This window comes from Choristoneura fumiferana, chromosome 5, assembly GCF_025370935.1.
Source record: "Choristoneura fumiferana chromosome 5, NRCan_CFum_1, whole genome shotgun sequence".
NCBI lineage: Eukaryota > Metazoa > Arthropoda > Insecta > Lepidoptera > Tortricidae > Choristoneura > Choristoneura fumiferana.
In genome coordinates this window covers 3,323,513-3,340,033 of record NC_133476.1, presented here as the reverse complement: position 1 = coordinate 3,340,033, position 16,521 = coordinate 3,323,513, and the positions used below count along the sequence as shown (strand labels likewise).

The 16,521-nt window shown below is 40.4% G+C and overlaps 1 protein-coding gene across 1 annotated transcript; it reads right to left on the bottom strand.

Annotated features, from left to right (window-relative positions):
* Positions 1 to 8,641: 8,641 nt before the first annotated feature.
* On the bottom strand, positions 8,642 to 14,520 carry tio (zinc finger domain-containing protein tiptop). Its single transcript, XM_074087540.1, has 2 exons — positions 14,249 to 14,520; positions 8,642 to 13,053 (listed from the first exon to the last, which is right to left on the bottom strand). The coding sequence occupies exons 1-2, from the start codon at positions 14,272 to 14,274 to the stop codon at positions 10,032 to 10,034; spliced, it is 3,048 nt and encodes a 1,015-aa protein (XP_073943641.1). The 5' UTR covers positions 14,275 to 14,520; the 3' UTR covers positions 8,642 to 10,031.
* Positions 14,521 to 16,521: the final 2,001 nt, after the last annotated feature.

Genomic DNA, 16,521 nt, shown 5'->3' with positions numbered 1-16,521 from the left:
TTGATTCACTCTGATTGGCTGGCCCTAGTTCAATATTGTCAGTCTAGTTGTGAATATACAGCTTTTAATAAATAATGGTAATATCATGTACCCGAAATATCTAAGTATCTAAGTAGATTTTTGACATTTGGTTTTTTTTTATTGTATAACTGTTTTTTTAGTGTTATTTATTATTATTTTATTAATTTTATTCATAATTTAATTTTAACATATTAAACAGTAATCCTTACTAATAGTATAAATGTGTTTTTAAATGATATTTGGCGTAAAGTTTGAGACCCTTGGAAGGGCATGGGATAGTTTTTATCCCGGGAAGATTTCATAGTTCCAAGCAAATATTCACAGGCGGCGTCACGGGCAAAAGCTAGTTCTCTACATATAAGTTTCCCGCAATTGAGGTCACAGGTGTCTGATGAGTGCACGCGACGCGGGATTGGTCATTGTGGCGTTCTTTGGGTAGAGGGGAGGGGATGTCCAGCAATAGACTACCACTGACGATGATAATGATGTTGACGATGAGGTCCCAAGAGTCACATTTATATCGTGAAAATTCGTAAAACGTATAAAATTGTAAAAAAATCCCCACACCTGTAGTCACAATAACCTCATTATCCCCAACGATTACGACTTTGTAACATTTTCACCCCGTGCCTATCTCGTTCCGAAACCGTCTCGGCCGATTTTTTAACCTCTTTGTCGCTTGTGTACCATAATGGACACATGTTGGGCTATCCATCAGGGTGACAGATGCCAGTCGGACAGTTGCGGAAGTTTAGTCTTAGTTCCAAGTGGGGGACAAATAAAACCGAGGCGGGGCTAAAGTTAAAGCGTGGCGCTTTTGGTTCTAATACTACTGATGCTGTAACAATTGTGCTCATACCGCTACTGTTTGAGGTGTCATAAAAAATAGTATAGGTAACCCTAACATTCTTTTAACAACTTAGGGTTCAAAGTCAGTTGAGTTCCTCGTTGAGTGACCTAGTTGAGTTTCTTGCCGGGTTCCTCTCAACAGAGGTTTTTCTGAACCGGTGGTAGATTTTTTTTTACATTCATAAGTGCTTGTTATAGCCTAAATTGAATAAATATATTTTGACTCTGACTTTGAGTTGTATGACTTAAAACAACACAAGAGTTCCCATACAAGAAACAATTTATTTTTGTTGTTTTTAAATTTAAACATACAAACAAACTCAGAATGATATAAATATGATGCATTAAAAAAACTAGTCAAGCGTGAGGTGATCTTAAGGAAAAAAAAAGTCGTAACTTGTTTAACAGCGGCTATATTTTATAAAACAGGTATTTTTTTGTATGTCATACATACATTTTTACCTTTACTGTACGAAGCTCTCGGTGCGCGAGTCCGACCAACATTTAGCCAGTTTCGTTTAATCTCTCCACAATGCTAATTTTAGGACCAAACAAAATATCAACCAGTCCCAACGTAATAATACCACACGTTATTCCGTCACGTCACGTTCCATTTGACAACGTTGCAATTTGTGACGAGCCCATATTATTTACTGTCACAGCTTGACCGAAACTCCCACTCGCAACATTGTCCGTCCAAAACAAACAGAGACGTTATCTAATCTACTATGTATCTTATTATTTATGGCTGGAAGTTGGCTTAATACTACATTTACACTCTCGCCTCGTGAGTCGTCTTTTGTCTCGCTTTGCATCCGAACAAAAATGGGTTTCTGTTTAGACTTGTAGTTTGGCGTTCGTCATAAAGTCATTTGACTCGTCCCTAAAAAAACCTGAGGCGAGTGCTACGAGAAGTGAGTGATGAGGTGATGTTTGTTCACTCTCATTTCTCGCGACTTGTCTTCACTCGCGCTTGAGTGTAAATGGGTATTACTCCCGTGGTGGGGTTTGGGGTTGACTCGTGCCTGAAAAACCGCTCCCGAGGCTAACGCAGTGAGAGGAGAGACAACGCGGAAGGTAAGTGATGCACACACACTTCTTGTGACTAGCCTTGCACCTCATCTGATCATTTGCACGCGAGTGTAAATAGGCTTTTACACTCTCGTAGTGGAATCGCGTTCGTCATGAACATTTTGACTCGTGCCTAGAAAATCGCGCCAGACGAGAGCGACGAGAGGCGAAACGAGGCGTAAGGCGAGTCACTTGCCTCGTGATTAGACTCGTAACTCGTACGTGAGTGTAAACGGGTTATTAGAAATACAGACATAACACGCGTTTGATTGGGGAATACACCAAACGACTTCGTCATTATCATCTTTCAAGTATACTTAATAATATCAATCAAATCCCACACACACCTACAGATGTTAAGATTTCTTTAAGTATGATCTGCTATGCCATGTTTTATGATACTCATACAAAGTTTTTATTGCAAAACATGTTGAAAGTTATCCAGCTGCTTAGGGTACAGAGGACCAAAGAAATACACATACAACCTACGGACGCTCCTCTCGGCTTTCAGGTAAAAAATAAGTCATTAAAAAGGATTACATACATGTCATTGTAGTGGTATCATAATCAAATACAATCTATGAAAACACTCCACCCTATAAAACAAACGTGTGCGAATTAACATCAGAAGGAGCAAAAGTTGCATCAATGAACGAAAATACGCACGCGAACATTTTCCATACCACTTATTAATTGTGATTCTGCCTTTATTTGCTCCTTCACCTTCGCCCTTTAGAAGTCGAAAGAAAACCAGCAAACTGACAAATGGGAGGGTATAGGTTGCCATCAATCCTTCCATAACGGGCCTTAGCTAAATCATTTATTACAAGAACTATGTACCAGACGGGGCATCGGTCACCCTTTAGGCTTATTAGGGGCTTAGAGGCTACTGACTTGTATTTTGACGACTTCGCAATGGTCTGGAGTAATGATTCTATTCGTACCTGGTTTACTGGTGCGCAAGCCGAGGTAGCAAAGCGCAAATAGTTTTCAGGTTACTTTTTCTCAAATTTTGTAGTTTATTTAATAAGTACTTCCCGTAGAAAGCTTAAAAGCTTTAGGGAACTTTAAAGTTTTGTTTAGATGTTTGTTAAAATCGACTTACAATTTTAGTGACACAACTGAAAATGATTATAGTTTATAAAGACTATCGTAAGTTGGTGATGATCAATACTGTCAGGTGAGCCGCATGCTTGTTTGCCTCCCTCTTTAATGAAAAAATAAGTTCGAATAAAATTCTAGGAAAGATTGCGTCTAAATCATTGCTCAATGCAGCAATCCAAAACAATGCCCGAACTTTCTTCACAGATCAGATAAAACTAGATACTACATCATCCATTTTACGGTTCCACCGCAAACTATAATTAAAACAAAAGCAGGAGAATCATTTCATCCACCGCCATAAAGATGATAAATTGTCAATAAATCATTGCATCCATTTTATGGGACTGCGAAACCAAGGGGCCTGATGGTAAAAAGCTTACCAGGAATGTCCGTATCCCACGGGAATGACGGGTTGGATTGGGATAAAAAGTAAGCGAATGTGTAATTTGTCGACTATTATTATATCTTCTTTCTTACAGGGTGACCTTAGCCTCTGGACAAATAATTAAACCCTGGATAAGAGTGATACTCAGCAATATCGTAAAATAGTTATTTGGTTAATTAGACAGGAGAACAAAAAAAATTGTTTCTCACAAATTTAATTCTAACTTAATCGTTAAGGGGATCCCATGTCCCAATGACCTTCGATCTGAATTCTCTAATGTTTTTTGTAGCTTATTATATTAACAACAACGGCTTTAAACAATATAGTATCCCATATTTACTTTAAAGTTCATTTTCTTCGAGATATTTGGCATCAAAGTTGAACAATTTTAGGCCAAAAAACTGGTTTTCTGGCCATTACTTTTGTGTTAATTAGTTTCAAATGAAAACCCTCGACCAGTTTTTAGAGACGTCAAAGACGAACCCAAATATGTAGATTTCATATATGTTAGATCTTTCACGTCAATAGAGACACGAAATAAGTATTTTTTCAGACAATGTTAAAAAAATCATACAAAATTAAGTATTTTTTTTTTCAAAATCCGGTAGACAAAAATGGGGATAAAAGATTGGAGAACCGATAGCGGTTCGACTTATAATTCTATCTGTAGCGCAAAAGTAGGAGATACGATTCAAAACTTGTCAAAAATCGATGAAAACCACGAGTAGCCCCTTAATAAGTATAACATTATGTATTCATCTGTTTTGAACAATGACAACACATAGTGACATAAAATAAAATAAAATCTTACATTTAACATAGAGTTCTAATGCAATTTAAAAGAGTTTGCCGTCTTCTGGGTACTTCCTAGGTCATGCAACTACATACAGGCTGCTCCAAAGTGATAAATTGTTACCTTTAGTTTTTCGGTAAATACTGGACCAATTGTTATGATGCTTTGATGAAAACTAGACAGTTTTAAATATCCTACTAAACCAGAACCAGTAATATTCGTATTTGTCCAGAGGCTGGGGTCACCCTGTATACGAGTATTTAGAAAATTCTCGTCCAAACCTACACTTGGTACTCATATTATGATTAGTAAAAGAGAACAATAGCAAACTATGCTTATGAAAACAAATTATGCTTCCTGTAACTTCTATTTAAAGGTTCGGATATACCTGTAACATTGATTTGCTTATTCTATTAGAAAACGGAGAGTTTTTTTTAATGACTACTTTACTTCTTCCTTCATATAGGATGTAAACTATTTTTCATGCTTCTGCGGTCGGTGTCGCGGGCAACAGCTAGTATATTCAATAGCTGCTAATATTCCTAAAAATGAAAATATCACGATATGCCTAGGAATTTTGTGATCTGGCTGATTTTACGATCGGCCGCCGACATGGATACAAACGCGATACGCGATATGCTCTTTTGAAAGAAAAACGCGCTACTATCAGTGCGTGTCTAAAACGCGCGTCGAAAAAACGCGGTGTGCAAAGGGTTTCCCAAACACAATACAGGGTGATCTGGGAGACGTCAGCAGGATTAACCCTACACTTTCAGTTGTTGATGATAAATAAATCGTTCACAAATAGTAAATAATTCGATACTTTTAGTTAGCAACATTTAGGGGCTGTTTCACCACCCATTGATTAGTGTTAACTGACGGTTAGATGTGATGCCGTCTCTATTTGTTTTGTTCGAATAGACTGAGACGGCATCACATTTAACAGTTAGTTAACACTAATCAATGGGTGGTGAAACAGCCCCTTAAAAACAAAGTTAATCTCACTAATACTGGTACGGTATGGAAGGCTAACTGAATGCTGTAGAGTAAAGGTGATTTTCCACCGGCGAGACGAGACGAGGCGAGACGAGAGTTGAAATTTGTATGGCGGCGCCCGCGGCGACCCGCGGCGGCTAGCGGCGAGCACGCGAGAATGCATACAAATTTCAATTGACAAGATTTCATTTTTTTAACATCTGTTAATTACTACAGGAATCGAAAGAGTTTTGCCTCCTGAACATGGGAAAATATTTATTATAATTAATTTCTCCATATTAAAAAAAATACGAAAAATTTAAAAAATATGTCTGAATTTGCCAACACTACAACAGAATAGATATGTTTCCTTTGCCTTTATCACCAGAAAAAGGAGCTGTCATAATTTTGATATTGTCTCTATGCAACGTCTACGTCAGATTTACGTGATCTTTTTTTAAGAGACTAGACAAAAGTAATGGATCTATTGTGTCGTAGTTTTGGAGCTATGCCCTTTTAGAATAAGCACATCTTAAAAAAAAAAAAAAAAAATTAATAGCTGTAGCGAAATTTTAAAAATATCAGCGTTTTCTCTTGGAAACAGAATACAGAGAACGAATCAAATTATAGTCTTAGAAATATGAAATCTTGTCAATTCTCGTCTCGTCTCGTCTCGCCGGTGGAAAATCACCATAAGTCTTGTACACGTGTCTCGAATCATCCTGTATTCGCTTTATGTCACTGCCGTCAGTGTACGACGCTTGTTCCAAAGTTTGACTTTGTTTACCCCTTCCCCGTTTAATGCTGCGGTAATTGGGGGCATCATTGGGGCAGTGACAGACAGCGCCGGCGCGGGGCGCGTTTATCTTGTTCAGTCTGGGGTAACACACGGGGTAAGAAAGAGGACGGGACCGTTGTTTTTTTTTTGGTATAGCTGACATCAAGTGGCCAGTTGTAGGTTGTGCTACGAGTTTCTGTATGTAACTCTTAAAATGCATATTATGACTTTAAGAAATACGCCGCATTTCGTACTGTTTAAAATTACAGTCGTTTCGACATTTCATTAGATTTCTTCACGTCAACCTGCTGTTTAGTATTTACTAGATTAAGTATTGTGAGAGTTAAGGATTCGTATATTTTTGATTAACGCAAAATACTTTTATTGTTAGATATCTAAGAATATGTCATTAACAGTTCATCATCCTAACCTAAATGGGATATCCACTCCCGGACACGGGCCTCCTCTAAGAATGAGAGGGCTTGGGCCGTAGTTCCCAAGTGGATCCAGTGCGGATTGGAAATCTGTAATAATGTGATGTAGAGTTACCAGAATACATAATTATGCGTATATTGTGGCTTTGCAACTTATTTGACTGTAAAGTTTTTATCCTTTTGAAGATAAATGCAAAAGTTACCAATCTTTCACTTCCGTGTGTAAATCAAACCAAACTTAGATATAACAAAAATACAAAAGACGCTAATACGTTTCAGGTTTTTTTACGGCGTTTTCTCAAAGTCTCAATGATAAAAACGTTGTGTGATAAGATTCAATTTATGAACTTGGACTTCATTATGACGCTGGATTCAGTTTAATATTTTATTTTTCATTCACTAAGTAAAGGGCGTTTGTATCCGCAATAACGACCCGTACGTTTCCGTCTACCTGTAGCTAGAAGCGCCGTATTCGAGGGTTTGACTGACGGCTCGTGTCACTCCCGCAACCCTAACTCATCGCTATGCCATGTAACCATTGCTGCTTCAACACGACAACTACTTTAACTCCTAGAATAAAAGCAGCAGTGTATGGTAAGAGCGCTCTAAGTTAGTGATGTATTGTGTCAAATTGGTGAGGAAAGTGAGTAAGCGGCGATGAATGATGTCATTATCATGATTAAGGCGAGGCTGTGGAGTTGAGACGTCGCGTTGAGTGATTCCGAACGAGATTTAAGGTCGTGTGACAGAGGTTTTATTGGTAGAATTAGGGTCTGTAGTGTTTTGGTGGAATTAGAAAAAAATAGGGCGGATTTAAAGAAAAAAAAAATACTTCTCATGCTCTTAAAGTTCGTGTTTATGCTGGATTTAGGCGACATAAAATGACTTTTTATGCTCTAGTGTATAAAGTTTATTTTTCGTCTACAACCAAGGTAATCAGGTGCTAACAGCCAAGAACAAGATATTAAAAAAAAATTTTGTTGTTTACCCATGACGGAATGGAGAAAGTATTATGCGTTTAGGATAAATATGTGTTTTTATATTTTATTGTTTGTACAAAAACAAATGTTCCCATTTATCTTCAGAACAGCTAAACCTATTTAGATGAGTTTAATGTATTAAGGTTATAAACCTTTTAACCGCCACACTCGGCCGCACACAGCCGACAAAAAAAAACTGAAAATCGTTCCATATGCGCCACGAAATGCCGACATAGCCACTATGGCACTTTTTTCAGCTGCGTTTTACCGACTGTGGCGGTCAAAAGGTAACGAACAATACAAGATTATACTTACTATTTAACTTACTGTTTTCTTGTATTTCTTCTATGCAGTGTACAATAAAAAGTCATTGTATGGATGGTGGGTGCAGGCCGCTGCCAACCGAAGCAACTGGAGGTCTATGGGGGAGGCCTATGTCCGACAGTGAACGTACTACGGCTGATGTGATGCTGATTCTATCTATTGTATTTTACTGATTAGTGCCGTGTATATATATTTTCACTTCTTATGCTCTTAAAATGTTACTTTAGTCTTTGCATATCGGGACTAAAGCTCCTTATTACTCTCTAGGGATAAAAGATTTTTTTTTTTTAATTTTAATTGGAAACCCCTAAACAGCCAACGGTGTTTGTGAATGGCGGAATATTAGGGTTTGGATGGAAATAACGTCAAAATGACAACTGTGCAAAAATATTAAAAAATACACGATTTAATTTCGTGAAACAATTAATGATTACGAATATCAATCAATCTACTCAATTATATTTAGGATATATTCATTTTATTATGCATAGTCCAATTAGTTTTAAATGATATTATCGTAAAATAATAATCGTAATATCATTTATTAAGATATTTATTAGCACTACAACATACTTTGAATATAAAATTGAATTATTAAATTAGAAATTGTTAACTATTCATTGTTTTCATTGCATAATGCATATAATGTATATTTCAAATGTGAAATGTGTTCATTCCCACCTCAAAAGTTAATTGAAAGATCGGTGTTTGACGATAAAAACCGTCATTTTTAACATGTTGTGTATCGATATACATATCGATATTGAATATCGGAAGTCGATAAGTGAGAAATCACTATGACAGATCGAAAATGCCGCGAAAATTCCGGGCTCTGATCCTTATATACGTCCCAGCCTTCTAGGATTATGATAAATATACCTAAGTTTAAAATAAACAGGGGAGAGTAAAATAAAATAATCATTTTAAGTATGTAACATATATATTTCTTTGAGCTTTTAATTGCATTTTGAAATACAACATAAAAATATTAAATAAGATTATTAAATTTGGTAAAATCAATATTTCAACACCATTTTTTTAAGAATGAGCAAAAATTTTCCCATCAGAGCTAGCGTATACATAACGTTTCTTGTATGTTTATTATTATCGTTAAAATGATAAATTTATAGATTTCAAAATTTCGATTTCAAGAAGAACTTTGTGCCCACCGCATAATTCTAGACAAAAAAAAACAAACGATCAAAAAGATTTCTATAAAGTGACGCACAATTAAAACTTCGTATACTGGGTTTATGATAAACGTTGATCTATAATTATGCGAAGAGCACTTTCAACACATCGCATCAATTTTGATATCGTCTGAAACTTACAATTAAGACAGTTTACAATATTTTTATTTAAATATAACAGAGTTTGCACTCGCTAGTACCGTATATACAACTCGTATATCTGCAGTTACAATGGAAGTTAGTATATCTTTATTGAAGGTCTAACGTATACGATTGTAGTCATTCCTTTATAAAGAAAAAACTGTATAACTCGTATTATCACTTTACTCCTTTTAAATATCTTAATTTGGTTTGGACAACCGATTAATGCGCTGGTATAATGGTATACAAGTGTTCACAGATGTGGGATATCTAAAGTAGTACTTAACACTAAATAATAAATAGCAATCTCGCGGGGAGAGCGTACCTAGACCGAAATTTACACTAAGGAGATTGTATCGTATTGCGTGCTATGTCGCATGTATGTACAACACGAACAAAAGAGATTGGATCTCCGAGATTACAGCGCGGAACTACATATTAACTAAAACTTCAAAATATACATAGAAAAAAAAACTAAAGACCAAGTTAACCCTAACTCTGATACAAGTAAAAAATTAAGTAACACAAATGATATTGCAACGAATTTCAAAAAATACTGGATTTCGCGAGCCCGCGCGCACGGCGCAGACGCAGCGCGATCACATCCCTCCGATTATAGCAAAAATACATTTACAAGAGATCGAATCGAACTTTTATGACTTAACGTGACTTATATTTACAATTATCGAAATGGAATTATAACGTAGTGTGGAAGAGAAGCGGCCGCTCCGGCCCGACAACCGATCGACTTCATCTAAAGGCATTATTTGAAAATATCTCCTTACACTAAATGAACGTAAGACGTTTGGCGTATACTTAAGTCGCTAATCGTTAATTACACTAACCGAACTATGCGGTGACTAACAATTACCTAAATTATTAAATTGGCAAAGAGTTTCGAAATACTTAGCGTCGCCGCGGCGAACCTAACTTAGCAGGGTTTAGCAGGATATGGTATGATCACAACTGCGGCGCGGCCGGGCAGTCTATACGTATTTGCTGGAGAGCTGCTTCGCGAGTTCCGTGTACTTGAGGAACTTGGAGTGCGGGCTCTCGTCGAAGGCCTGCGAGGGACTGCGCGGGTCCTGCGGGGAGGCGGCCGTCGAGCCTCCGCTCTTGTGCGTGCCCGCGCCCGGCGAGGCGACCGGCGGCGTCGCTTTCATCGGAACCGGTTCCGGCATCGCGCTGTCCTTCACGAAATGCATCTTCGACAAGTGATGCCGGTACGCCCCCTTGGAAACGAACGGCGTGTCGCAGAGAGCGCACTTCATGATTGAGTCAGTCACAACTGCGTCGTTGCACGCCCAGCTGAATGTGAGAATGCTTGGCGGGCCAGCAGGCGATGGCGCCGGCGCGGGTGCGCGGGAAGTACTAGTCTCCGTCTTATCACAGAGCTTTTGCAGAGCGGCTAAAGGGTGGCTGCCACTGCGGCGTGAAGAGCTCGGCTCGTTAGAAGACCCCCCGCTTGCTAGATTATCGAACATGGAAGACAGAGCGCCTAGACTAGAAGCCGGTTTCCTATCCACACCCGGGGTGTGTCCTGAGCGATCACTAGCCGGGCTGCGAGGACTAGCCGCGGGGCTGGAACCTTCACTTTCGCGTTTCGGAACAGCCTTCCCATCTTCATGGGAACTACTAGGCCGCGGTGGCTCCTCGTCTTCATCCATTTCGGTTTTAACCCGCACCGGCTGATTGCTCAAGTCTACTCCGTTTTCACGATCATCGTCCTCGGGGACTTCTTTTTTTATTCTTACTTCGGCGGGGCGGTCTTCAGAAGCGGGAGTTTGGGAACCACGTGTGTCTGGAGTCGTACGAGGGGTCATGTGATACGCGTCTAGTTTCCTATCGGGGGTGAGAGACTCGACTCTGCTGCCGCCTCGCTCAGACATTGAGCTGGACTCGCTGCCGCTGCGTTCGCGACGCCCATAGCCCTGCTGATGGTGATAACTCCGTAGCATACTCATAGTTTGAGCATCTACCAACGGTTTTGTATAGTCTACGCTCTCATCTATACCTAATCTTTTAAGAATGCTAGAACCGATTGGGGCGTGTGAAGCTCCACCAGGTATGCCAGGGACAGAGTGCCGCGATCGCGTATCGAAACTCTTCTCTATCAATTGTTCTATGGCGTTGAGGACCGAAGGCGACGAGCTTTTTTCGTTACTCGCGTTTGGATCTTTGGAACTCGGGGAGGAATCGTTCACGGAGGAGGGGGAGCGATGATGCGCAGACCCGGGGGAGGGAAGTTCATCGTTGATGCTCTTGCGACCGTCGCGACCGGTGGGGGTGACGTGCCCGGGCACATCAGGGGGGATAATGCTGTTAGTAAGGAGCGCGCTCTTCAGAAAATTCCTTTGGCTATTAGACATCGGCGCGCCTATGCATTGTCGTATATGTTCAACGAACACGGCAGTCTCAATTTTATCACCGCATTTCTCGCATGAGATTCGGCTACCTGCACTAAAATCCCTAATCGGTTTCCCCATAGGAACCCCATTACCTTCCCCGTTTTTGAACTCATGTTGCGCGCGCTCTAGCTCAAGAAGTTTCCTAACCGGTAAAGACTTCTTCCTTTTCTCACGTGTCTGACGCCGCCTACCCCCGCTCTCCGTAATAGATCGCATTATGTGTTCTTTATAATGTGAATTTTTAACCATATGATTACTTAACTCTTTCAAGGAACTAAATGCTTGGTCGCAAACCTTACAAGTTAAAACTGCGCTGACGTGGCTACTGGTGCCTGTTGTGGGCGGTGCGGGATTGTTGGACCCCGAGTTGCTCGAGTTCGAGCCTTTAGTTTCATCAGAGGATTTCCAAGAAATTATCTGTTCTTGTGATATTATATTCGTGTAGTGCTGGGTTCGCTGCATATGACTCGTCATTTCTGCTAGCGAACGGAAGCTCTCAGCGCACCACATACATTTTAAAATTTGCCTAGTCTGCTCCGCACCTTTTCCTAACCAGACATCTTGACCACGGACTAGCTTCCTTGGTATCGGCATGTTCTCCTTAATAAGTAGATTCAAGTCACTCTGACTCGGCTTTGATGACCCGCTAGAAGAAGACGAATTGTGTGATGGAGTTGACGGAGAACTAGTAGGTGGGTGCAGCGATGGCGCCATATGTGTGCCACTCGTCGGAGGCATTGGGACATTGACGCCGCAATGTTTCGCTTCCTTCATGTGAACCGTTAAATCTGCGAGAGAATTGAAACTCTTTTTGCACCAAACGCATTTGAGGACATCTCTTGTTTGATCAGCGCCTTTGTTAAGCCAGTGAGATTGCCAGGCGGAGTGTCTGGCAGCCGAATTGGAAGCCAAGCCTGCGCCTAAAGCCGCACTCTGTACCGATCGAAAGAGCTCCTCGCCTCCGAGTCTGCTAAGCTCGCTCATTTTTTCTAGCGCTTTAGTCGCGTCGCTGGGTGTTGGTCCACCATGTTTTAATCTGCCATTCCATTCAGCCGGAATACCTCCTTTTGGCGACATGCTAGCAGCCGCCACAGCTGCCGCAAAATATGGCAAGTGCGGCGCTACTGGCGTGCTCCATGGAGACGGACTAGGTTTTAATTCTGATGATCTCGAACTTTTCCTGGTCGGTACAGGAGACGGTGAATCTTCTGGTCCCCGCTTACGAGTGCCAACAGATAAATCTAGAGGTCCATTTTCGGGCATCTTACTGAGATTAACAGCGTCGTCAGCATCTTCGTCATCGTGTGGCGAGTCGCTGCGTTTCGTGCTAAAGTCTAATACGGCGTCGACTCGTTCGGAGTCGGTCATGTCGTCTTGACAGGCGGACATGAGGAGGCGCTGTTGGGCGGCGGCAGCAGCCGCGGCTCCAAGGTACGCCGCCACTGCTGCCGAGTGGGGAGGAAGGAGGGCCGCGGGCAGGGCGGCCGTCAGCGCGGCCGAGAGGGGGAGGCCCGGCCCGCTGCGCCCGGAGTACACCGAGTCATTGGAGGGACACCGCGGCGCTCCCGACGACTCCCGCGACAGGCATCTCGGGCTCTCCCTGCGGACAAACAAATGACAACTTTAAATGATTGACGCGACGCACATCTATTCTCGGACAGAGGTGAAGACTGGTCCATTTGAATTTGAACGGTAAACACTGCGGCATTCCTTTTTTATGGTGTTTTATTATGTCTACGATGTTTTTTAGCTTTGAATATTAATTTATGAATACGAATTTATGACGCGAATAACGTTTGCACCTGCCTGTGCCTGCGGTTTGTTTTAATTCGATCTCATAAACAATGACGAACACACTTTTGAAAATCTTATTGATATCGATGCTCTCCAGACACGTAGGCCCAAACAAATATTTAACTAAAATTCAATTCTATCAAAATTGTGATTAACTAATTGATAAATTTTAATCGATCAAAAATGACATAATTTATAGCAATCTGGTATCAATTTGACACACCTGGTGACCACAAAACAACGTCGCATCAGATAAAAAATCAGGCGAGAACCTTATCGATATTTATGAGAATATAAATTTTATTATTCAGATATTTGCTAATAAAAAGCTAAAAAGGAAGAGCATTATAAATGAAGCTAAAATATTTCAACATCAAAGCGTCTTGAACAAACAAGATTCGGTAACAAAACAGAAGTTGGCGAACTTTTATATTTGTCTACAATTAAAATCACTGAAGCTTCAATCTGCGAAGTAATCTTGTAAGAATTTATTTTTGAAAATAATTGTCTATTAGGTTTCGAAGATTTTGTATTGTTACAAAATTTAATTCTCATTGGCAATGGCCAAATTAGTGTTTCAGAAAATACATATCAATATTTTTATTTCAGTAAATAACATAGCCAAAAATGCAACAACTTGGCCCGCCATATATTTCGTTAGTTATATACTAATTGGCACGCGAAGGAAAAAGTTTCCCCATCCCTGAACTAAACCTTAGAAAAGTAGAAGTCAATCTTTCAAAAACATGTCCAGTATTATTTTATTTCAGAAATTAATTATTCCGGACAGCTTTATCAAATATGGAAACTATTATCCGGTAAAGAAAAACTAGAGAATCTGAAAGCTCTGTGAAAGTTCTAAGTCATTGTTGGAGATCGCACTAGCGAAATAACAGTTGAAATAGATAAATCGGAAAAATTGCAATTTCAACTACAAGGTGAAACATTGTTTAATGCAACGCTCAAACAGAAATGCAATAAACAAGAGCACAAATCCATACCTCACGTGGTCCGGTTCGACGATCATTTTGGACGTAATTTTTCAATCTTCCCTCAACGCGGCACGTCGAGAAACTCTTTGATCCATCAATTCACTTAGCAAACATATGACACTTGTGACAAGACAACTGTGGACTTCCCACTTCCCAAAAATAAAAGTAAACACGTCGCGAAAGACGCGGCGCGAGGCCGGCGGTCGGAAGGGAAGTGCGGAGCCTGCGGCGGCGGCGGCGGTCCCGCGTGGAATGAGGCGCCGCGTGATTTACGACCCGCCTGCAACTCCCCGCCCCGCCCGCCCCTCGCCAGAGCGAGACCCACGCCCACACAAACCGGAAAATCAACGAGAAAGAGCAAGACAGATAGCTGTTCCTATCGAGGGGTGGCGCTGCGTAATGCAAGCGTGCGTGCGATGCGCGAGGTGGCCATGCAGTGACGGCCGATCGGACCGATGACAGCTCTGACAGCGAAGCCACTCTGACTCACTGTAGAGATACGTCCAGCGTACTAAACTAGATGATCCTTGACAACTAATCGGCCGGATTCTAATAACCCTGTGCCACACATCACTTTACCAAATACGGTGTCCGTTTTGATAAAGTCTGAGGGGCTTAGTGGATTACCGGCCGGGTTGACGGCGTTGACAAGGAAATGGCGCGTTAACAAAACGAGACGAGTCCTTTTAACACACCGGGACAGACAGGGGACGACGGATTTACGTGTATCATGAACAGATTTCCTGCTCTGACAAAGGAAAATAATGTCGGATTTTATTTAGAGCGGAAGAAAATGTGATGGGTGTAAATGTTAGGCTCGTACCTACCAAGATTCTGGTTACAAGTAGGTAACTATCACATTATCCACGCAAACAGAGGGGCAACTTAAGAAATCAAAACAAAACTATAATAAAACAGATCCGTTAAAAGCCAAACAACGCTAAATCATATTTACCAACTTCGCAGGAACTACCATCACGAATACGAATTAAAATCGACTCACGAACATTTCAAACGAAATCGCCAGCTGTTTATAGCTTCCTATAATCGTTAGTCGGGTGCGGGTCAATCAATCACTCGTCTTTATGTGACAGGTATCGTCGTCCCCTTTGCACCCGTTCGGAAAAAGAGACGGAGCACCAAGGAGCTGTTTTGGCAATGATAGTTTTCATGACTAGCCCAAAAGTTGAGTAGGGGATTACATGCAAATAAATCGTCAATGTAGACGACTGTTGACGATTTATAGGCGTTAACGTTCTGCGAAATGGTGAGTCAGAGGCATTAAATGAAGTCTATCGACGTAAAATGGATTTTTATGGTTGCTTTCATATACAAAGTACCTATTGGAGTGCATCAAAATTGAAAGGAAACAACTTTTAATAATGATCCGCCATTCAATTAGATTTATTATTTTATAGGGTGAAGCTTAAACCTGTTCTGTATGAGTTGATGAATAAGAATTAAGTAGTTTTAACAAGATTGTACTGGAATTCGCACAATTTTAATGATCACCTATATTCAAAGTGTAATGTAATGTCACTTTGCTGAATCAATTAACTTAGTTGATATAAAGGTAGGTACTTTCAATGTCACAGAACAATTAGCATGTAAATGTTAATTAAACTTACACCTCTGATACAGTAACTATCATCAAATTAACTTAAAAATGGCACTTTTTGTTTACACACGTAATATTTTCGCGAGTTGTCAGTGCCATCTTCCTGTAAACTATCTACATATAAAAGATTTCGAAACTCGAGACTTAAGTTACAAATCGATTTTATGTCTTCAAATTAGGTTTCATTTAAAATTCAATCCTGCTAAACCTTGCCATATGCGTCAGGTCTCAAAAACGTAATCATGCATTCAGTTACCGATGCCTGGTGAAATTGGACCGGAGGTAAGGTTAGTTTTGCATCGTGCGGGCGCTTATAGGGGACACCTGACACGGCATGAATAATTTTGCAGTAACATACTGAATTTTAAAACGGCACAGATGTCTTTGAAGCAATAAAAGCGGCGAATGCTAATCTATTTAACATTGTTTAGCCTGCATGACGGCTGGATGATAAAATCGGGGATAGAAATGCGACACATGTCGAGGAGTATAATCTAGTTGCCAAGGATCGAGAAAATATAAGTACACCCATTGAAATATTTCATACTTAATAAAATGCAAGACGACCAAGACGTTATACAAATAAGAAGCTGACTGGATAACATTTTAGAGCACAGCCCAAACTAAGCTACTATGTAGGTAATACTAGAAGCTTGAACTGCGG